Source organism: Colletotrichum spaethianum (assembly GCF_022836535.1).
Source record: "Colletotrichum spaethianum MAFF 239500 DNA, contig35, whole genome shotgun sequence".
Classification (NCBI taxonomy): Eukaryota; Fungi; Ascomycota; class Sordariomycetes; order Glomerellales; family Glomerellaceae; genus Colletotrichum; species Colletotrichum spaethianum.
The window spans coordinates 419,336-442,319 of NW_026054805.1; the positions used below are offsets into that span (position 1 = coordinate 419,336).

The 22,984-nt window shown below is 55.0% G+C and overlaps 7 protein-coding genes across 7 annotated transcripts; 3 read left to right on the forward strand and 4 right to left on the reverse strand.

Moving 5' to 3' along the window:
* Positions 1-464: 464 nt before the first annotated feature.
* Positions 465-1,927, forward strand: ColSpa_10448 (rRNA-processing protein EFG1; the record flags this gene model as incomplete). Its single annotated transcript, XM_049276660.1, has 3 exons — positions 465-776; positions 833-1,532; positions 1,596-1,927. 3 exons carry the CDS (start codon positions 465-467, stop codon positions 1,925-1,927), a joined length of 1,344 nt encoding a protein of 447 aa, XP_049132617.1.
* Positions 1,928-3,516: 1,589 nt separating this feature from the next.
* On the reverse strand, positions 3,517-5,208 carry ColSpa_10449 (MYND-type zinc finger protein samB; the record flags this gene model as incomplete). The annotated part of the gene is made up of 1 exon (XM_049276661.1): positions 3,517-5,208. The coding sequence occupies one exon, from the start codon at positions 5,206-5,208 to the stop codon at positions 3,517-3,519; it is 1,692 nt and encodes a 563-aa protein (XP_049132618.1).
* A 7,334-nt stretch (positions 5,209-12,542) lies between these two features.
* Positions 12,543-13,685, reverse strand: ColSpa_10450 (uncharacterized protein; the record flags this gene model as incomplete). The annotated part of the gene is made up of 1 exon (XM_049276662.1): positions 12,543-13,685. The coding sequence occupies one exon, from the start codon at positions 13,683-13,685 to the stop codon at positions 12,543-12,545; it is 1,143 nt and encodes a 380-aa protein (XP_049132619.1).
* A 1,228-nt stretch (positions 13,686-14,913) lies between these two features.
* ColSpa_10451 (putative zinc-finger protein) lies at positions 14,914-16,204 on the forward strand (the record flags this gene model as incomplete). The annotated part of the gene is made up of 2 exons (XM_049276663.1): positions 14,914-15,009; positions 15,101-16,204. 2 exons carry the CDS (start codon positions 14,914-14,916, stop codon positions 16,202-16,204), a joined length of 1,200 nt encoding a protein of 399 aa, XP_049132620.1.
* Positions 16,205-16,621: 417 nt separating this feature from the next.
* On the reverse strand, positions 16,622-18,792 carry ColSpa_10452 (protein msp1, mitochondrial; the record flags this gene model as incomplete). The annotated part of the gene is made up of 2 exons (XM_049276664.1): positions 16,622-17,067; positions 17,118-18,792. 2 exons carry the CDS (start codon positions 18,790-18,792, stop codon positions 16,622-16,624), a joined length of 2,121 nt encoding a protein of 706 aa, XP_049132621.1.
* An 89-nt stretch (positions 18,793-18,881) lies between these two features.
* Positions 18,882-19,495, reverse strand: ColSpa_10453 (uncharacterized protein; the record flags this gene model as incomplete). The annotated part of the gene is made up of 2 exons (XM_049276665.1): positions 18,882-19,141; positions 19,198-19,495. 2 exons carry the CDS (start codon positions 19,493-19,495, stop codon positions 18,882-18,884), a joined length of 558 nt encoding a protein of 185 aa, XP_049132622.1.
* A 1,285-nt stretch (positions 19,496-20,780) lies between these two features.
* On the forward strand, positions 20,781-22,360 carry ColSpa_10454 (putative glutamine amidotransferase DUG3; the record flags this gene model as incomplete). The annotated part of the gene is made up of 4 exons (XM_049276666.1): positions 20,781-20,795; positions 20,846-20,941; positions 21,009-21,753; positions 21,813-22,360. 4 exons carry the CDS (start codon positions 20,781-20,783, stop codon positions 22,358-22,360), a joined length of 1,404 nt encoding a protein of 467 aa, XP_049132623.1.
* Positions 22,361-22,984: the final 624 nt, after the last annotated feature.

The following is a 22,984-nucleotide window of genomic DNA, read 5'->3' on the forward strand; positions in this document are numbered from 1 at the left end:
CTTGGAGTCTTGTGCCCGATTTCTACACTAGCTTCTGAGTAATATTGCAATAGTTAAAGAACAGCCAATGAAGAAAGTGGATGTGATCCATCTGACTGTCACTTTTGTTATAAGCGCACATACGTGTGAGTTAAATACTAAGATGTTGCTAGCAACTTCGAGAGTCGTGTGCCAGGACAAAGGCATAGTGACCAATCAATGCTTACCAAACCCCACCGCATGCCGGAGGACGGAGCATGAGTCCACTACAATATTGACCGCTTTTGGGGAGTGGGTCACCGAAACGGCAGAATTATTTTCAATCGACATTTTTTCCTAGGCCCTCCCCACCTTGGTTCAAACCGCTTGTCGAGCAAGAGGTCAATTCTTCGAACTAGCACACTTTTTCCGCGACCATCCCAGCGCCAGTGTCTTCTTCTTTCCCATATATTTCTATTCGGAAAAGCACCAAAAGTTGCAGAAAAATGGTCACCAAATCCAAACTTAAGCTCGCCTTGGCGGCCGAGAAGGGCGTCGACCTCCGCAAGGTTAAGGAACAGAGAAAGATCAAGGCAAAGCACCGCGAAACCGCCAAGGAGAAAGAGAAGAAGGCCAAGTCCAAGGGCACCGAAGCCGAAGACGATGTCGAAGACGAGGAGATGGGCGAGGACGAGGACGACGACGCCTCTGTCATTTCTGTCGAGGGTGAAATCACACTGAACGCTGAATTCGAGGATGCCGACTCGGAAGAGGAGGAGGATGACGAGGACGAGGACGACGAGGAGGAAGACGACAAGGTATGTTTTATTTGCGCTGCGCAACCCTGAACACCGGCTGACACCAACTTGCACAGCTCGACATCGAGGCATTGGACGACACAGACAGCGACTCCGATTCCGAGATCGACATGGAAGAAAAGATTGAGCGTCCAGCCAAGAAGACTAAGACGGCTAAGACGACTAAGAAGACGCCGACAGAAGTCGAGGAGAAGGATGATGATTCGGAAGACGACGAAGAAGACCCCGAGGCGGACGACGTGCCCCTGTCGGACCTCGACGCCGACGAGGAGGACTTGGAGGACATTGTCCCGCACACCAAGCTCACCATCAACAACAAGACGGCGCTCCTCGCCTCGCTGAACCGCATCCGCATCGATACCTCGTCCACCGTTCCTTTTGCGACGCACCAGTCCGTCGTATCGTCCAAGCCCACGGCCGACGCCGTCCCCGACGTCGAGGACGACCTCCAGCGCGAGCTCGCGCTCCTGTCGCAATCGCTTGAGGCGGCGCGCAAGGGCCGCAGCCTGCTCATCAAGGAGGGCGTGCCCTTCTCGCGCCCCAACGACTACTTTGCCGAGATGGCCAAGGACGACGGCCAGATGCAAAAGGTCAAGGCCAAGCTCGTCGAGGAGGCCAGCGCCAAAAAGGCCGCCGCCGAGGCGAGGAAGCTCCGCGACCTCAAGAAGTTTGGCAAGCAGGTGCAAGTCGCCAAGCTGCAGGAGCGCCAGAAGGCCAAGAAGGACACACTCGACAAGATCAAGACGCTCAAGAGGAGTAAGTTGCTTTGCTTGGCCCCCTTTGACCAATGCCCTACGTTGTACTGACTACCCCGCCCAGAACGCCAAGAAGGCTCTTCCAACCTCGACACGCACGAGGCCGACCTGTTCGACGTCGGTGTCGACAACGAGATCAAGAGCCACACCAACTCGTCCGGCAAGCGCGACGGCAAGCGCGACGGCGGCCGGTCCGGAAGCGGCGTCAACGCCAAGCGGGCCAAGAAGAACGACAAATACGGCTTCGGCGGCAAGAAGCGCCACGCAAAGTCGGGCGACGCCGTCAGCTCCGGCGACCTCAGCGCCTTCAACCCCAAGCGCATGAAGGGCGGCGTCGGCAAGAAGCCCCAGCAGCGCCCAGGCAAGAACAGGAGAAAGGCTCTGTCAAATAAATAAAAGAATCTCTGTAGGAGGGAGCGATCGTCGGATGGGATGAGAGCGCGTCGGGCGGTGGATTGGAAAGGGATCCCATGAAAATAAAATAAGGGCAAAAGAATGGAGGAGGAGCAAATACCCTCGGGCTGGATGGACTGCCAAAAGAAATCAATCACCCCTTTCTGTTGACTGTAGATATCTAATTTGAACTTTTACGCATTCACCTTGCTCTCGCGGCCCTCCCAAATAGACTTTCCGATACCCCCTGCACCAAAGCAGAGCGTCTCCACGAACCTAGCTCCGTCCCGGATTCAGCGTTGACGGCATACAACAAACTTTTCCGCACAGGCGCGCCTACAAGCCGCCGAGTTGAGTTTAGCCCCGACGACTTTGAATCAACTCCTTGTCGCAAAATACACGGCGAACTACGTCATGAGCATCGTTCATTGGCACTTCCCACCGGCACTCCCCCATTGGCAGAGCCTTCGACAACAATCACGAAAGGAAAGAGTAAGTGATTCTGGAAGACCGTATAAATCCTGACATTATAGCTGGTAAACTCTCATAACAATACGTACATCATCCTCCGCTGGCTGCTCGGAACATATGCTCCTTGAGCGCCGATCCATGCTTTCCCGCCCGTCAATGCTATCCAAGTCCCAAGGAATTTGATAAAGCCGCTCTGCTCTGTTGGTTCCTCCGCCACCTTGAATATGGTCAGGCGGATGATCGAGACTCGAATCAGAACTGCCGCCAGTGTTATCCATAGTCTCCTTCCAAGCTGTTGCGAAGTTCGCCAGTCTAGTAGCCAAAGACCAAGACACCTGCCAATCCAAAACATAAAAGGCAGTCCACAAAGACGCAAGATGGTGCCCTATGCGGGACGCTGGGCATCGGCTCTGAGCAAACGCAAGTTGCGTCAGCTAGGGTTGGCTGAGGGCGTGCGCTGCCCATTGCAGTTTCATGCTAGGTCGTCCGCGAAACCTCGTTGGGCGCTGTCGAAGCGAGCCTGCATCGAGAAACTGAAGCTCGCACCTTTCTGTGTTCGGAAATGTATACAGTAAGAGGCACTTGTCGTGCCACCCCCTTGGCTTCGACGATTGTCTTGCGAAATGTGCTAGGGGAAGAAAGAAGCTGATGATATATCGTCCTGGCAGACAGAAAAAAAAGAAAAAAAAAGAAAAAAAAAGGGAAGTCGTGCCGCCTCCATTAATAGCAAGCACCCAATGCCGAACCTTGAATATGCTGCTGAAAGACCAGTGGTATCGAGGGAAACGCCATGCATTTCAAAAAACGCTGTGCTGTGCAATGCAGTGCCACCCGTGGGGGCGTAGGATCCGTATTATAAACATTACGCCTGAAGGAGGCGTGTTCCGGGTATAGTCGAACATGCTGATGCGCCGAGTGGTTTGTTTTTCACTGGGTTGCGGCAACGCACCAGTGTCGATGGAAAGCCCATGCACTCTTTTGGCATTCCTTGCTGCAGTACTTGGTGCGACGGCAGCGGCGACACTTGGCAAACTGGCGGGTGAACTCTTCCCACTTGCCGCACTGGTAGTAGGCGCACTGTCGGATACCTCCGCGAGTATCGTCCTTTCGGCACAAGTTTCTCATGACAACGCCAGCCCAGTACTGCATATCTGTACTGTGATGTCGAACTGTGAACTTCTCCACGAGGGGAAGATATTGAAATCGTTGGGCAGCAGATATTCCTCCTCCAATTCCTCGTCTTCGACCTGATCCGCTGCGGCGTTCTCGCCGTCCAAATAACGAAGTTCCTTGCCAATCTTGAGCCTAGGAACCAGGTGGCTTTTTTGGAAGTATGATCGCAGCCCGCAGTATTTTGAGACGTAGGCAAGCAGCTGAAGGGACATCAAGACGTCCTCTTCGCGAGGCATGGCAGCAAGCATCTGGGCGTTGGGGACGAATTGCCGGTCGAGCAAATACCGAGGGACGCTGGCGTTAGGAATGGCTGGCTGGGGTGGAGTGACCATTGTAGGGCGGTTCGGTGAAAGACCGATGGTGGGCACAGGTGCAGGAGTCGTGGCAGTGGTGTTGCTCGTCTCAACGGGGCCACGGTGCGTGATGTTGAAGGTTCCGGTATCCTGCGTCTCTGACACGGTGGGAGTGTTCAGGTCCATAGTGGTAGAGCCAGCAAGCATGCTGTCTCCCTCCTCCATGGTGATATCTTGGATGTTGACAGCAGCCTGGATCTCGGTGCCAGTCCCCGACATTTCGGCGTCAGGAGACTCGTCAGAGGGCGCGTCATCGCCGACCAAATCGTCCGAGTCGACAGTCGAGTTCTGATGTCGGATGGAAGGGCGGCGGCGGGATCGGCTGGTTGGCGCGAGTCCAGAGGTGGGTCGGACGGTGGGAGAACGCATTTGAGGGGGTGCCAAGGGGGTAGTGGGAGAGGATGGCTGCGAGGTCAAGTTTGCGTTGCCAAAGCTCATCATCGATGCAAGACGATCGACATCGCGGACAGGTCGCACGAAGCCTTCCATGGTTTCCGTAGGAGGTACAGCGGGCGCCAGGGGCTGAACCGTCTGACGAGGCGGAGAAGCAACAGCATGGCGGGCCTCGGCAGCGCGGTAGTGGTGGTGGTGATGGTGATGATGGTGGTGTCGGTGAGCCGGGAAGGCAGGCCGCTCGGCCGAGGACGCGAGCGGGTACTGGGACGGAGTGGGCGTGGACTCGGTGGTTTGCTGGTCGACTGCAGAACTGGACGATGAGGACCCTGCATAGGTCGCAGAAACGTCGATGGATGGAGGAGGCGCCTGACGGCGGGAGGCTCTCTGATCAACCTCAGCTCGGCTAGATCTGTTGGTGAAGGAAGGAGCCTTGTGGACACTGCGGTGCTCGTGGCTCCTGTGACGGTGGTGATGATCTTTGCTCTTGTCGTCCGACTTGTCTCTGCACTTTTCCGTGACCTTGATGTAGTTGTCGAGGATGGTAGCAATGACAGGGACCATGTCAGCCTCGACGACGCGAGTGCGAACGTTTTCAGTGCCCCTGACACCAATGTTGACGACGCACTGAAAGGCCAAATTCCATTTCCACATGTCCATCATGTCCTTGCTGCGGCCGCGTTTCAGAATGCAAACCAAGCGCTCGATGCCGCCATCGACGGTGAGGATGTCGCGGATGCGAGCGGAGGAGGTGGTAAGGTAGGCAAGATGGTTGAGAGAGTTGATGAGAGGAAGGGTGGATGTGCAGTCGAGGGCCCGACGGTCGTAAAGGGCGGTCGTGATGCCGACCGACGCCTTGTTGACGTTGGGAATACTGAAGTTGACTTCTCTCATCTTGAAAGGCGATCAATGTGACGATATATCGGCTGAGGTATGAGTCGGGTCGAATGGGGCCAGGCAGTGCAGCCGTGGGAAGGTAGGAGAGTGATAAATCCCTTCCAGCTTGGATGGCCCCTTTGACAGGGTTTTGCGGAAAGGGTTGTAGTATCGGGCTCGATGGATTCGAGAAATGCACTGTTGAATGTGCAAGACAGGAGGTAGGGAGAAGAGAGAGAGAGTGTGTGAGAGAGAGAGAGAGAGAGAGACAGAGAGTGTATGAGTGTGTGAGTTGCTTTTGGGGTCGGGTTGCTCGAGGGTGGCGACAATGGGTTTATGTGTGTGTATGAGAATTGGGTTGGATTGGATCGGATCGTGCGTGAGCGGACTCGTCTCGATTCGATGCTAGTTTCGTGCGGCACGACGGGTTGGATGCGAAGGTCAAGGACGTTGCGAGGCCCTATGATTTTCTTTCGTTGCGGTCGTGAGAGGGAATCCCCTTTTCGCTTTGATGGAACAAATGGAGGCGGGCGGAGCTGGTCGTAGGTCTTGAGGAAGAAGGGTGTAGAAGGGGGGAGGATGAAGAGTGTGCGGATGGATGTGTAGACACAAGAAAGACGGTCGGTCGAGGGCGAGGGTGATGGACTGGTCTGGTTGTGTTTCAGGACCGACACCCGGAAGCGTGACTCGGAGGAGTGCGGTGAATTGGCCCAGTGGCAGCGGCGGCAAGTACCAGTAGCAAATGCAGTGAGCAGCAAGTACCTATAGCGTCAGCCAGAACCAAGGTCTGAGCCGAGACACAACTGGAAGACAAGGCAGCCGAAATGTACGCAAGCGAATGCTGGCATGCAACGACAGCAGCAAGACAAGTGCAGACGGACGTTTGTCGCCCAGATCAGGAGAAGGCGAGTATGGATGGGAGTGAGAGAAAAAGATGACGAGGAGGTTGGGGAAGGGGAGGAAAGAGGAGGAGGGAGAGGAAGATGGGACAGGAGAGAGCGAGAGAGGAGAAGCAGACGATGATGGATGCATCAGGTCCGCACGTCCTGCGCACGCGAGATTTGTGCAGTGGTGGCCAGCCCAGCCCAGCCCAGCACCACCAGCCCAGCGGTGCAGCACTACAGCAGCACGCAGTTGGAACCTAGCAGCAGCGGGATGAGCAATTGAGACAGGGCATCACGTCGTTCCTGACAGGGTATGTGCGATACCCACACAGGCCGGTGAACAACGCACTGGGCCGACACGCGCACACAACATATCAATCCACAGCCCACAGGCCAGAGTCAGCGGGATGCTAGACCCAGCACGCAGTACATAGGAGCGGGCAGGCTGGGCAGGCTGGGCGGGCTGGGACAGGACCTGGGAACCAGCGGCGGGAGGAGCAAGAGGAAGCTGGGACGCTGCTGGAGGGCCGCCGCGCCACGCCCGGTCGGCGGCAGGGGTTGGGGACTTTCACGGGTGCGAGGTCCCTGGGTTTCCTCTCTCTCGGGGTCATCGCAAGCCGGTGGGAAAAATGATGATAGGTGGGTGGTGGATTTTGCTGGGTGGAAGCAACGACCAGTAATCTTGGACGCGCTGCAGCCTGAGCCTGACAGAATAGTCCAATCATTGTTAGGGATTTAAGGCTTGTCATTGAACCATTGTTATTCTTTTCCCCGGCAGTTTTCATTATTTCTCCCCCTCTTCAATCTTTATATTAGCTTGTCTCTCTCTCCGCTCATGCTCTCCCAATTTTCATTTCCCGCGGGCAAGCGCGGCGAGTGTCCCAAGCGAGACAGCATCACTTTTCCTTTCTGTATCCCACCCCATGGCCTTCTCTTCCTTCCCGTCATTCGCAAACAGTGTTCTCAGATCCATCTATTAGCGGCAGCTTATCCGAGTTAACGTTAGCAGCGTTCCTTCTGCCGCCGGACAAAGCCTGACCATGTCAACAACCCAACCCGACGCTGTGAACCCACACATCTTGTTGCATTTGATACTGGCCGTCGTCGAGAAAGCGACACCTGACATTCATCCCAGTTCAGCCTTGCTGTGTGCAGTGGTAAAAGCCAGTACAGAACTGCACAACACAGCAGGATTAGAGGCTGCTCCACTAGTCATAATCACGTTCCCCTACATCGTTTGCTGCTGCAACTGCTGCAAGGCCCTGTTCGACTTTGATGCTTGTTGGAATCTTGGAATCTCTTGGGTCGAGAATCTGAAGCACGGCCCCCCTGAAGTACCTAAGCCGTCCAAGTCTGACGTGCTGGTGCAAAATCAAACAGAAAAAAAAGATGGAAAAAAAAAGAGGTACCGCATCAGGCAAAGGCACCAGGTACCGGTCACGCCGCTCTGCAAACCCACGATTTCGCACCCGCCACTCGGCCGCATTCGGCCCTGCATCTTGGCACCTCCTACCCACTGGGAAACCACTGTGAAGGAGACGGAGAGCTTTTCCCACCTCCAGAATCGCATGTTTCGTCGCCCGAGGGGGTCACGGTTTGCTCTCCAAGGTAGCTCCCGCTCCCCTTCACTCCCACTACCGCGGCCAACCCCATCCCATCCCTTCACCGTCTTTTGACCCTCTCTTTTCCAGGTGCCTGGGACCGCCTGCCGTCGCCCGCCGTCTCCCCCCTTCTTCAGGTACCCTGCCTGCTTGCCTTTCACACATCCGTCCTCTTTGTCCCTTGAAACGACTCGGATTCCCTTGTTGTCTTTGACAGTCATTCCCAATGCCAACAAGCCACTTACGGCGGCTTCTAGCGTCGTCCCTGCCGCGTCCCGAATTCCGTTGCCGCCGCTTCGGGTCGTTGGGTTATTCCATTGTTGCGCTTTCGAAAGCCGGACATTGATTCATTCGTTCCAAGGATGCCGTTTCTGCATGCACCAGTCTCTCTGCATGTACGTGCCTCTGTTCGTACGGGCGGAATCTCCGCTGAGGCGGCGACGAATGGGTCGTATCTAGGTACCGCGTAACTTCGTAAGCCGTCTGTGCCTATTGCGACGCATTGCAAGAATTCGCTACCTGCATTGAGAGGCTTGACAGAGGAAAGACCAAGTCACGGCCGCACCCGCTCAATTCAAAACAACTGGCGGAATTCTTGGAACAGCCATCGAAGATCAATAAGCATAGGGATCCAAGTGGTCAATCCGGAAAGATGCGAGATTGGCGGCCGGCCTTGGGTAAAGCGAGCTTGCGCGCAGCTGCATGAATGGCCGTGTATTGCATGTGTCGTCCAGAGATCCCGTGCCCTTGCTAAGACCAAGCTGACCCGTCGCCAGAGGCTTGTGGCACCTCAGGCAGGCCAACAAACTTCCGAGCCATGCGGTCGCTAGCCCGGCAGCTTTACGTCAGGGCCGTAAGCCTTGCAGTGACTTGCTCAGAGTTTGAGTTGTGGAGTGCTAAAGGGGGGGCCGGAGAGCCTATAAAGATACAGTAGGGGCTCGGTCGTGAGGAAGACGACGGGCTGACATGCGACGACCGTTCGTTACCACTTGTTGCTGGTCCGGTTGGATGTTGGCAGCCTACGCTATCCTTGTCTTTAGTTTAATGGACTGACGGGCCATGTACCGACCAGCAACTTGCCAAAGCATGTATTCTGTAAGGCAAGCAGCCCTTTACCACCCAGCATCTCCCATTTGGCACAGGAAGGGACAGCGGCCCCCCGGGGTCTCGTGGTGGTGGTCCGACAACAATTTGCACCTCATCGGCGGGATGCAAGGATGCTCCCGTCTCCAAGACTTCCTTAACACAGGAGGGGGTTCTGTGCCACTACCAGTACCAACACAGCACACCTTGGTGCTCTCTACGTAGTAGGTACTAGTTGTATGCTATTATTTTGTTGAACGGGACTCTTTTCTTTCTCCCCTGCACCGCCGGATTGTCATCATCACCACCATCTTCAACATCAACATCATCGTTATCTTCACAATAATCGTAACCATCAGGGTAGGCATGCCATGCTTTGGGAAGCGGAGCAAGAACCGAGCGAATGTCATTTGCATTTCTGTATCCCTTGCGTTGGCGTCGGCGTCTCCCTCTCCTGTTCCCGTGTCCGTGGCGCTTGCGGAGTCCAACTGGAATGCTTCGGTGGAAGCCGGATGGAATGGTGCTTCAGTGTCTTTAGCAATCGTCAGCAAACGGCACTTGTCCCAGATCCAACGGTCTCTCTTGCGCATTCCACAGAGCGCCGTTTTCGTAATGGGCGCCGCCTGTCTCTGCCTCCGGGGCCTCGTTGGCGCTCATGTTTTGCTTTGCCGGTACTGGGCCTCTGCTGTTCCCCGAGGGAGCTGTGAGGTCATGCTGTGGCGGAGGAAGGACCGCACCGCACGGGCACAGACACGACCATGTAGCAATCTCAATCTCAATCTCACATTAGCGCGGAGACAGGCAGGACCTTTTACGACGTGGACAGGGGAGAGATGGTAATACCCGCCGGACCCGCCCCGCCCATTCATTTGTTCCAGCTCAATTCCTTCCTTCCGCTTTCTACCCACCTGCCTAGGTGGCGTGCATACAGGTACGTTACCTCGTACAGTAGAAGCGGTAGGTGCCCATTCCTGGCTGTTGTGTTCTGCTGCTTCTCTTCAGCCGACAAGGCGCGCACACATCTGAACAATCATCAGCCTGCAGGGTGTTTTGTTATTTGCAGACAAAACCGTCCGAGAATCCTTCTGAATGGACAGGCAAGCGACGATCACAAGGCTCCGACCCTTCGAGCCCCAAATCCATGTTCCCCACCTGTGCCGTCTTGGACACCTTGGACCACATCAGTCCTGGTCTCCTTGGCGGAACATCTCCGAACCATCTGCCAAAAATGGGCTGGGCTCGACCGGAGCTAACGACATGCAACGTCGAATGCGAGCGCGACGCAACCGACCAAGCATGCGCAACGTAATGCAGTGCAGTACGGCCCGGACATGGGCAGCAACACTTCTCGTATGTTCAAGTGCATTGGCATTGGCATTGGCAGTGGTGGCGGCAGTTATCCACCAAGACACTGTCGGCTTTTTCTGCGTCTTGCTTGCATGCCTTCGATGCTTGCGATTGGGGCACGTTAGGCGCTTTGCCGCTGCCGTTGCCGCTGCCGCTGGGCTCCTCCATGCAATGCAGAATCCTTTCTCTCTGTCGACATTCTTTGTTTTTGCTTTGCCCTTTGTCGCCCATTTGCCACGAGTTCCAACACTGTTCGAGCGGTTGACAAGTCCACTGGGAAAGCTCCATAGGTAGGCAACGAAGCGCTGCTTTGGTGAGCCCAACGCTTGCCGCCGAATCCAGCCAACCAATCCACGTACCCCACCCCCTCGATTCACGCAATATACACAAGCCATCCAGCGATGCAAATGGCGCACGAGCATCCTGTCTCCTCATGGCAAGGTACTATCTAAAGTGAGGTGACTTGCAACGGGGGCTGGGATCCTGCTGATTGGCCGTGCGGGCCCGCCGCCCTTTCTCTCTCTTTTCCTTGCCGCCTCTGCCATCTCAATTCTCAACAGCGCTTAAATCGACCTGCAGAGCCCGTTCCCCTTCCCACTTGACCCTCCACTCAGTGGGCCTGGATCGGGTGCCACCACCACCGCCAAGACTCCATTCACACCTCTCCAAATCTCTCAAGGGTCCGAGGCCTGAACTCCTCCCCTCAATCCTTTCCCTTCTTCTTCTTTTTCTTATCCGGCCGCTGTACGCCAGCTCGTGCCCTCGACCAACTCAAGGAACGGAAGGGGGACCCCCTCCCCGGCAGGAAGGGGCTTGCCGTGTCCGTGACTGCCCACTGACTCTCTCTCCTCATTTCCCCTGAGGTTGACCATCCAGGTGCATCGTGATGCGTCTGACACTGGCTTACTTGAGTTGAACCCATCTCGCAGCCAGTCGCAATGTGCTTATCGTGCCAACGCACCAGACCACTCGGTTGGCACCAGCCACTACTAACTGTAGTGTACACCAGACCATGCACGCGGTCCGCCCAGACACTCCACACTCATCGCAAAGGACCACCATGCTCCAGTCGAAAATGTCTCGCCTTTTTGTCGATCCAACTTGGCCTCCCCAAGAGCCTGCTACGGTCGTCGGCTGTCACTTTTGGGCACGACTGGGACGAGACTGTTGCGTTTCCTGTGCTGTGCCACCAACATGATTGTTTCAGATGATATGTCTCAACAGGGACTCACCAGGTCTACGACCCTTTCCCCCTCCCCTTTCGTCTTCTAGCCTATGAAGATCCTCTGCCGTCACATGCCGTCTCGTGAGTTGGACTGTAGGCAGGCAGAAAACAGCAAGTCGGGGGTTTTTTTGGTGTCAATTACTGTCTTTTCAGGACTGGGTTGGCATCGCACAGGTGAGATAGTGTAAGCCCTGAGCAAGCGCCAATAACCCAACCCCAACCCAACCTCGACATGACCTGGGGGGGTCTGTGTTGTTGCATACGCCAGAACAGATCACGACAACAATCTAGCTCTACGTATGCCACGGGCAGCTCGACTGTACCACTACGTCCGGCGTACTCTACGTAGCCAACTGTCCTGCGGCCTTCCCTCCCCAACCAACCACGTCAACCCCCACCACCGAGATCCTGCAAAGTTGCGGTCCGTGGACCCTTGTTTCTCCGCCCAAAAGGTGAGCACAAAAAGGGAGAACAACAGAGGAAAAGGAAAAAAAAAGGGAACCCGGCAAAGTCGCAAGGACCCAGCCCGGGTTTCCTCTCCCCTTGGTGATTACGCGCAGACGGTGGATCACGCCCTCTCTTCCAACTTCGCTTCTTCCAGCCCCGGCTTCGCCTTGCCAGCAACGCGGACGTGTAAACGTGTCGATTGATGGTCGCCCCCGCTGTCTGACCGCAATTCCGTCTGCGCATGTCCAAACTGTTGCAACACAACTTAACAAGGTCACTGGGGAGCAGCGTCAGTCGTGGTCTACTGGCTGTCGCGGTGGTAGTGTATGCCAACTCCCAGGTTGCTGGGCGCCGCGTTCCATCGATTCTGGATCTGCCGTGGTCTCGCAGGGCTGTCCTCAGAAATCACTACAGTAGGACGTCGAGAGCCGATCACTGCGGGTGATAAACCACGCGCTTGATCAAAACCGTTGAAGAGTTTCGTTGGAAATGACAGGATCTCTGTTGCCGAGTGCCCACAACACCAGCTTTTCCCATACGCCTGTCAAGCACAAGCAAAGCCAAACACGCTTGCTTGCTTTTGGGCTCAATATCCGCTCTAGCCAACGCCTCCCCCCCCCGCCCCAAAAAAATAAATAAAAAATAAAACACTTGATCGTAACAGCGCCGTTCCGATATGGACAGCCGCATTGAGGCATGCCTGCCCTGGACATACGCCAGTCGAGTATCGTAAACAAAGCGGCCACCCAGCAAGCCAAGCCTTCTTCACTCCCCACTGATCTTAGCATGGCGAAAGTACTTCATGCCCACCCATGCCACGACAACCCACACCCAAGCCATGATACAAGTGAGAATGATGAGGGCCGGATAGTAGCCCACGATGGGCAGCGTCGGGTCGTCCTCGAGCTCCGGGGGAGCATACGGCGTCGTCCCGACGTCCCAGGCCCAGCTCCAGATTCCCAGGACCGAGCCCATGCCGACGACGAACACAATCCACGTAACGATCAGGACAACCCAGCCCCACCACTCCGTTTCCGAGTAATCCCATTCCGCGTCATTGGGCGGTAATGGCGTTGTAGAGAGCCCGCTATACGAGAGCGGTGACTTGGCTTGTAGTATAGACCGGCGCCTTGAACGGTTCCCAAAGTACGAATCGGAGCCTGACGACAGCGATAGGTCTGGCCGTAACGGGGAGGGGATATGGTTTGGGATGTGCAATACATCATCCTCGTCCGTCGTAGAGGTGTAGGATATCGTGGGACTCGTGATGCCGGATTCCGTATCGTTGGGTCGCGGAGGACTCGTCGACGGCAGCAGAGAGGACTCCGCGACGCTCGACCTGCTCGCGTACCCATCCATCGAAGGACGCGGCGTCAGGTCCGAGATGTTTAGTCCGAGAGGGTCCTGCTCGAGAGTCGCGTGCGATCGGGACGCGCCGCTGTCCATGTCGCGAGAGACGCTATGTGATGTGTCAATGGTGAGCTGCTTCGCTTCCCTGCGCTCCCTTTGCGCGCCCCTCCCCAGCAAGGCTACCTTCCTAAGGGAGCCCTTTCTCCGTCGCGACTTTTGCTGCTGCTGCTGCTGCTGCTGCTGCTGCTGGGTGATGGTCGACATGGATGTCGGCGGAGAGCGGGATGCGTCTTCGTCACCTTCTTGATACTGATGATGATGCTGCTGCTGCTGTTGTTTCCCATCGGAAAGGGAGCGCATGAAGGGGAACTTGGAGAAGAAGTTTGCGCCAGACGAGGTGCGTCGGTGGGGAACCGGCGGCAGCACCGGTTGCTGGTGGTTATTGAGAATATGGCGCTCGTGCTCCGAGATCGATTTCGGCGAGGCTGTGTTCGTCAAGTCCGCGAGACTTTCGAAGGCAGCGTCATCGCCGCCAGTGGTGGTGGTGGTGCGGTCCATTGCGTTTGTGTTCGAACTGCGATAATCCCTTATCGCAGCGGGTTGGTCCCGTTGGAGGGTGGATCGAGTCGGTAGGGATGGGTGGGGTGGGGAGCCTTCAGTTCAGGTCAGAGACTTGGGACCGTGTTCGAGATGTCCACTGCAAGGGGCTTCTCTCAACATCGCCGCCTTGGACAAGCAGAAATAGGTAAAACAATAAACAAAGTAAAGATGAAAATGGTTGAAGGCGACAACCATACAACTGGAAAACTCGCCAGTCAAAAAACTAGCTGCAGGTCAAACTTGGGTAACGGGGTCGAAGTCGAGGGGGACTAACTGCAAATAGGTAAAAGAAGTAGGACCCTGCATCGTAACGTGGTCCGCCCAATGCGCAGTAAAGTCAATGTCGTTTCCGCTACGGAGCAGAGCAGTCACTAGGTACGGAAAGTGGGTGCTAGAGCCCCTTAGAATTGCACCTGCGAAAGACACGTGTCGGGCATAGAAGCATATTGCTAGCATTCACATGCAACTAAGCAGGACTGATTGTGTGGGGGATGGAACCTGGAGACGGAGACAGATCTCCGTCCCGTCTTTGGCTGGAACTTCCCCCCCCCCGAATCTAAGGCAGTCTTGAATTCCAACCTCCAAAGAAGCACTTGCCAATTAGGTATTGCACATTTCGTCCTATCTTATCCCAGTGTTTTTGTCTTGCAAACCATACCACAGGATTCGTACGCGGACTCACAGGAGCCAATTCCCTACCGCCTTGAGCCTCTCTTGCGCGTACGCATTATGAATGCCGGCCCGGCCATTGTCGGACAACATCGCTATTGACACCGTCGCAGACACGGCTCTTGACTGTCACTCCTTGGGGAATGCCACTGGTTGCTGGGAAGAAATAAAAAGAGGTTCCATGGATTCCAGCCCTACTGCACCGGGCCTATCTTCATCCTCCACCCCTCCAAGACCAAGAAGACCTGCTGCAACCTTCACCCCACCGAGCCCCGAAAGCGGTTACGGCAAAGACGATAACGCATCAACATCAACAACCCATGTCGACTGTCCCCCTCCTCAACTCGCCTTCCCATCTATTAACATCGACGACGGCGACAGCCACGAGGATCACAGCCACGACCGTAGCACCCCCTACTCCCCCCGAGTAGCATCGACACCCCTAGGCAGCCCTGGACTTCTCGCTCCCGCTGACCTGAAACCTGGTTTGCTTCGGCCAGACACAGCAACGCCAGCCATGGCCGAAGACGACCCTCCCTCTGCTGGTGGCTCGACCGTCCCAGGCCCGTTCAACTTCCAGACGCAGGTCATCTCGACCTCGCCTGTCAAGTCGGTAAGTCTAGAGATAACATCGTGAAATGATGATGCGCGCGTCCTCGTTCTCCGCTACTCACCAATTGACCGCTGACAATGGCGCCTCGCAGAACATTGGCCAGCGTCGCGGCCATCGATACAAGCATAGTTCCATTTCGACACAACATCAGATCTTCCAGGAGCCCCCTCAGCGACCGCCGCCGGTCCTCCCTGCCTCTCTTCCTGTGCCCACGGTCCGAGAAGCATGGAAGAGCATGTCCCGCGACCAGCGCGTCAGGCTCTACTGGAGTCTGTGCCATTTGACCGTTGCGTCATGGCTCTTCTTTATCTCGGAGGGCTCCCTCGCCATGATGGCATTGTCCCACCTCGTCTTTTTTGACGCTGGTAGTGCTGCCGTCTGTGTCGCTGTCGATGTTCTCGGCAACTTCGAGGTCTGGCGCCGCAGCAGTATCCGGCATCCCTTTGGTCTTGAGAGAGCCGAGGTTCTCGCCGGCTTTGCCATGTCCATCTTCCTCCTCTTCGGCGGTTTCGATCTCGTGTCACATAACCTCAAGCACTGGTTGGAGACCAAGGGTGGCCATGAGCCGCACCATGAACATATCCACGAGCGCGTTTCGGCAGGCGAGGTGGACTGGGCCGCCTTCGCCGCCATCACCAGCACAGCCGTTTCGGCATACGGCCTTAAAAATCACGCGCGCATCGCCAGAATCATGCGTGTATCATGGTTGGCCAAGCTGCCCACCCACTTCTCCAACATTTTCCACTTTCTGACCGTTTTCTTTTCGAGTCTACTGCTCCTGCTGCCGCTTCTGTCCATTAAGAGCTATATCTGGCTCGACCGCACGCTCTGCGCTGCGATCGCCGCTTCGATGTTCCTCTTTGGCGCCAAGTTGGCCATGGCCCAGGCCATGATGTTGCTCATGTCGTACGGCGGCATTGGGGGCAATGAGGGCGTGTCATCTGTGATGCGGGATATCGAAGCCGAGCCGGGCGTCGCACGAATCGAGGACGCGCAGTTCTGGCAGGTCCACTACGGCCTGTGCATGGCTAACCTCAAGATCTCCGTAGCCAAAGGCTGCGACGAGGGTGCTATCAGCAAGCTGCGAAGTCGGATATCTACCCTCATCCAGAACAGACTAGGCGAGGGTTATGGCCGCGGTACGAGCCTTAGATGGGAAGTCACGTTACAAACGAGCGTGGATGCGACATTTTGACAAAAAATTGGGCAAATATGATTCTGCGGGCATGAGGGTTGGCGCTACTGTTTCTGGAATGGGCATCACGCCAGCGTGCTGGCATCAGAGTCACCGTCTGGCTAACTGCAAATGGAAATGGGGTTTCAAGAGAGGCGAAGAGGGAGAAAAAAGTCTATTCTTTCAACAGGCCGAGTCGAGGAGGGTATCCTTCCGTGTTATATACCACTTTGTACAAAAAATACCGTAGAAAACTTGTAAATAGACTGTGGCCTGCTCTATAACGTCCATGTGACGAGGGCCAGGCCAAGGCCAATAAGCAGAATATTCATCTTTCAAACCCACAACTCCTTGTACACCCAAGTCATAAACGCGTTACAGGTCCCCAAGGCAGAAAGGCAATCTTCGGGTGTTTCGCAGCACAACTGCTTCGTCCTTTTAGAAGAGTCCCCAGCGTCCGCGCTGCTTGTCATCCTTGGCGGGCCTGCTGTTGCCGCCTTTCAATCGCTCCCGCTCGCGGCCCTCGAGCTGTCTCAGGCTCTCCATCTTCTCGAGGACCAACTCGAGCAGCTCCTTGCGACGGATGACCTCCAAATGTCTTCTGATCTTGGGGTCTTCCTTGGCAAACCTCTCAATGTCTTCATCGGAGAGATGTCTTCCGAGGCGGAGGTCAAGCTCACGCGGGAAGTTGTAGTAAAACTCCGAAAGGAGCTCCACGTTAAGGAAAAGAACAGCTGTCGAGGCAAGCTTTGTGGCTGCCGCATCGAGGAAGACCTCGGGGCAGTAGTATTTATTCTTGAGATTGGCACATTGCTTCGACTTGACTGCCATCAGGCGCATCTTGATAATGTCGGCGCGGTCTCGAAGGAAGACAGCCTCGCGTCCTGAGAACCATTAGTAACTATCATGGATAAGCGCAATTGTTTCAACTTACCTCTTTTGAGGAGGGAGGCACTGAACCCTCCAGCACCACTTCGGCTTTCTCCCTCAACCACAACCTCTCCCTTGCGAGCGCGGTCAACAAAGTTCATCACCTCTCTCAACTTCCTGCGACCGCCAACAGTATCTTCGATACCCTTGAGCGCACCTTCACAGTCCTGAAGCTCCTTCTTTAGGACAACAGCCGAGTGATCGCGGCCTTGAGTCCATTCCCTCTCGTCAATGTCAATTTCGAACTTGTAAGGCTTGATGCAATTTTCAACCTGGTCGCTTGTGCTATAGAATCGTTCGTTCAAGATCGTTGAGGCGGCTTCATTAATCGCTTCCCGAGCGAACGGGTGGCTGCTGAACGTCGAGTGCTTGATCAGCTTGTCGATGTGTGCCTGGATGGCGGAAGCAACGACAGTCGTGGCCAGTCTGCCAACACCAAGCTTCGTCAACGAAGAGGTTGAGGCGTCGAGTTGGCGGTGCCAGTACAGAGAGTTGGGATCGGCCTTGGGAAGGTCCGCCAAGCTGTCTGGCTCAGGCCTGGCAGGGGACAAGTCTTGAACGGGCTTGTTCCAGTACCGGGCTGCCAGTAGGTCGAGAACTTTCTGGTCCAGCTCTTGCTTGAGAAGCTGGTGCATCTGGGGGCGCCCAAACTCCTCAGTGAACTGCTTGAACGAGTGCTTGAAGCCATCCAGGCTTTCCGCCAAGTAGGACTCAGCAGACAGGGGGCGGTCATTGTACTGGACCTTGAACTCATAAGTCGCCTCCTCGAGCTCTTGCCTGATGGCGTCGCTGGTGGTTGCCAAGCTGGCAGACATTGTTTGTTCGAGAACGGTCATAAGCTTCTTACGCAGATTAATCGTCCCTACGTTGACGCCTGCACCCTCGCCAAATTCGAGTGGGTGTGCCGAGAAGAATGTGTTCTCGTTTTTTGCAATCGCAGACATGACGCTACCAGACCGCTTGAACAAACCACCAGTTTGCGGAACCTTGGATACAACGCCCACGTAGCCGAGCCTGAGAGGGTATTGCTTATCGCTCAAGATGGCTGCACCGCGAGGAGCATCCACCAAGTCCATTTTGGTCACTACCCCAATGGTTCGTTCACCTCTGGGATCCACGCGGCGGCTTGCACGCAGGGCAGTGGAGTTTGCCAGGTCCACGTCGGCGGCGGAGATGGCCAAAATAACGTTGGGAGGCTGTATGTACTTATCGCAGAGCTCGGAGATCTTCTGCTTCAGCTCAAGCGGCTGGCCTTGTCCTACCACTTGGATATATCCGGGAAGATCGATGAGAGACAGATCCGGGACGTTGGGTGAGTAGATGGTGAGGTGGATAGGGTCGTCCGATACGCATTGTGTATCAGGGACTGCCAAGTTGAGCTCAGTTAATGTCCTCTGAATAGATGAAAAGTCGGTAATGCGTCGGAGACCCAAGTCAGGGAATTCGCCGTACTCAGTATCTGATTCAGGAGTGTTGACGAGTGTCAACTCTATCGGCCGGCGAGTGACCATGTTAGTTCCTTTGGGTAAGAACTCATGGCCCACAAGCGCCTCGAGGACAGAGCTCTTTCCCGAAGATTGAGATCCAATCACGACAATCGAAGGGAGTGTCAGAGTGCTCGATTGTCCGACCTGCTGCAGCATACTCCGAATCTCGATCATCTTCTTTGTCAGGACCATCATTTGGTCATCGTTGGCCACCTCGTCGGGGTCTCGCGGGTCGTCCTCCGAAGATTGATCGTAACCATATGCTGCAGCTGAACCGCCCGCTACAACGGCCGCACCCGCTTTGCTCTGTTTAGGCTGCTCCCCTCCAGGGCCCCAGACCCGCCTCCGCCGGTTCCAATATCCTCGTGGATACGCAAGACTTTCTGCAGCCATTCGGGCGTCTCGATTTGTTCTTTCGTGTTTTCCCATCCGCGCATGGTTTGGTCTACAATGCCCTTCGCCCCTCCGAAGAAGCTCGATGCGGTCTCCGAAACGCCATCTGCCGTCTTGGTAACCATGTCCCAAGCATTATTGGTGATCTCTGTAGATGATATTGTCAGTGGTAAGCTGCTGGGGACTCGGGAGGGATAGACGTACGGTTGGCTTGATACTGAATCCAGGCGAGTGTTCCTACAGCTAGGCCGCCAAACATGGCGGGGATCCTGGCAAACTTGACGACCAACTTTGGCAGAAAGCGGGCGAAAGATGCATTCCGCACGATGACAGCGTTGTGGAAGGCATTACCAGGAAACCACATACGGCGCTGGGTGGCCCGAACGGCTGCATCAGCTCGCTGAAGACCGCCTGCGGGAAATCGATGGAAGTGTCGTACGGCTTGGACTGGAGCGCGTCGCGCCAAGGGCGAAAGCCCAGCGGCCAGGAGACGTCCGCTCATGCTGCCGGCGAAGCACGGGACGCGTTCAATGAGAAGCGGTGATGGTTCGTTTACATGCGAGATTTGAAAGCAAGCGATGAAGCCAGATTTGAATTATCGAGTACGTCAAATGCTGTTGTTCTCGTCGTTGTTGTTGTTGTTGTTGTTGTTGTTGTTGTTGTTGTTGTTGCTGTTCTTGTTCTTGTTCTTGTCTCCAGCGCTTCTGGTCCGCCGGGAAGACGTGGACATCAAAATCCGTTGGGATGGAAATGTCGCGAACAGGAGTGGCGTGGATGGACCAGCCAGAGCAGAGAAAGCAAGCGGGTTCTCGCGGGTTGCATGAAGACCCCATTTGCAGTAGTGGGGACAATATTGACGTACTTTCTCCAAAAAAGGTACTTTGTTACCTGCCACTTGATGCCTCTCCACCAGGCGAGAGGCGTCTGTAACCTTAGGCTTCAGCTCAGTGGCTCTCTCGACACTGTAATGCAATCGCCTGCCGGTCTCCGAGTCGCCTCAGGGGGGCCCAAGGGGGGGAGGAATTAGCCACCAGCGGGTCTGCAGCTGCTCCCCAGAATTTGGCTTACTGCATACTAGAATGAGCTAGCATGCTTCTCTATCATATAATTGCTAAATGCTTATCGCCCTCGTCATACTCTCAGTAACTTGATAAGTGCTCCGATGGCGCTGCACCACATCACCAGTCGCACCCGACCTTTTGAGAGATTGAACATCCCAGCAGCCGTCCAGCTGTGCGTATCCATACCAATATCAAATGACTCACTGCAACTCTCTGCTTCCCCATCTTCGAGACCCAGAAACGACCAAGCCACCTTGGGGCACTCTCTCAGTTGTCAGTTACTCAGAGCTCAGTCCGAAGGCGCAATCGCCCATTCCGCGTACATCCATTTTACCGTTCCTTTTTCCTGCCAGCACGGACTATCAGCTGCCGCGCGCCCAGAATCAGCCCCCGTATCTTTCACCACCGGTGTCCCAACTGACCTTACTCGGTACTCCGTGCTCTATCAATCAATATCCCTATCAACTTGCGCCACCGCCCTGGGGTTTCTGATCGCGCCATAGCTCGTCAAACATACAATATCTGGCCGACACCTTCCTCCAGCTCCTATTCGCAAATCCGTATCCCGCGGAATGCTTCTTCGTCCCATCTATCTCTTGCCGGTGGTATACAAATAGAGTCACCTGTTGTCGACCCAACTCGCACCGCTCTTGCAGCGTCTGTCCCGCTTCTCTCCCTTTCTGTCCACTCCTTCCCCACGAAGTTGCCGGCCGTAACACAACCAACATGTGCCGGTTCTTGGTAGGTTTCGCGTCGCTGGACACACTCAAACAGATGCTGACTGCGTCAAGGTCTACCGGGGAAGTGACGAGATCCTTCTCTCAAAGCTCATCCTTGACCCGACTCACTCCATCTTGAAGCAATCGTTCGATTCCAGGCTCAGATTGGTATGTCTCCTAAACCTGTCCTTGGCATCTAACACACCTTACTGACAAATTTTGGCTGGTCGAATAGGACACCCGACGAGGCCAGAACAACGCCGATGGCTTCGGAATCGGCTTCTATACCGATCCCAAGTTGGGCCACGCTCCTTGCCTCTTTACATCGACAATTCCCGCGTGGAACTGCACCAACCTCCAGCGAATCGCCTCCAAGACTGCCTCACAACTCATTTTCGCCCATGTCCGAGCCACGACCGAGGGATCGCTGAGCGAAGACAACTGCCATCCGTTTTGCCACGGCAGTTTGATGTGGATGCACAATGGAGGTCTGGGAGGTTGGAAATACATCAAGAGGAGGCTAGGAGAAAGGTTGGCCGACAAGTGGTACCTGGGAGTTCAGGGTGGAACAGACAGTGAATGGGCGTTTGCCCTGTTCCTCGACACCCTTCAAAGGATGGGTTTTGACCCCAGCTCACAGCCCGCCAACGGATTTGGTCCTACGGTGCTGAGAAAGGCTATGCTTAAGACTATTGCCACCATCAACGAGCTGATTGACGGTATCCCGGAGAGCACGATCCAGTCGGAGAACGTTGATACCCGAAGCTTGCTCAACTTCGCCGTTACGGACGGGAAAAGTGTTATCTGCACACGGTACATCAGCAGTGCTACGGATGAAGCGGCAAGCCTGTACTACTCATCTGGAACTGAGTGGGGAACGAGGACATCGGCTGCCAGCGACCGAAACTACCAAATGGAACGTCAAGATAAAGGCGCTGATATTGTTCTGGTTGCGAGCGAACCGCTGACTTTTGAAAGAGGTACGTTTTGGGAGATGTCAAGTGGCACATACTACGAGCACGTGCTAACCCTCCCATAGAAAATTGGGTGAATGTCCCCACGAACTCGATTCTGACAATCCACAACCAAACTGTTATGGTTCATCCGATCATTGATAAGTACTTCGATCGAAGCCCGTACCACGCCAGATCCAGCGCCTTCGTTCAGACGAAGGGGCTGATGGCGAATGAGAAAATTTCATCGCTGCTTAGTCCGGCGGCAACGCCGCTGCCTAGCCCTGAGACTACGAAAAAGAACCTTGGCCCAACCATTCCTTTCGGCGTCTCTCGCACACACACACCGGAGCCTGGTTTCACTGGCAAATCACGGCCGCCCAGCCAGCTTCACGAGGTGTCTACGCCAGCAGACTCGAGATCAATCAAGACTACCTCGAGCGCGCAAATCAACACACCACGGCCTCCGGTGCAGGGCAATATCAAGGTGAAACGGACTGCGCCAGAGCAGGTTTCCCCTAATGTCGACAGTGACACTGAGTCACTGCTTCCCGATGACCAAACTCAGAACAGAACAGAATTTGGACATCCCAATAAGCTGTCAAGATACTTTCCTGAGTTAACAATGTCCTAGCGAGCGGCACACATAAAAAGAGTCTCGGTATTTTTGTTTTCTTGGTAGGAATCCGGGATTGTTGTCAATCTGAGAGGGCGCAAATTGCATACATTCGGTTTGCGTTGAGTCCAACTGTATACTAGAATTGGCAGGTGCATATAAGCGGGCGTTTCTTGTAAAATAAGAGCAGGCCGGGATACAGAATAGAAAAAGTAGAGAATAGCCAGATATCAAAGACATTGGGACATGACAGCGATGCGTGATCTGAACTGCCATATCACACTGTCATGGTGTCAGGCTCTCTAACTGAACCGACTTTATAACCCGTACAGAACTGGCGACCCAGAATGATGTTCACGAAATCTGATTTGATGGCACACTGCAGCTCGCCTAGGTCCTTTTCCCAGACCAGATGGGGCTTTGCCAGGTCCTCTCCACAAGTTCGTCTATACTAACTTTGTGGTTCCCCTCGACCCGGTTCAAATCCTAGTGGACAGTCAAGCACGCCATCCGTCTGTCAAACTCCTTTCAGCTGAAAAGCGATACATACTTTGCCGTCCTATTACAATGGTGAGACTGCTCTTTGCCACATTTAATTGATTGTACATGAGATTTGATGGTTCTCTTCGGTCATTTGGAGAT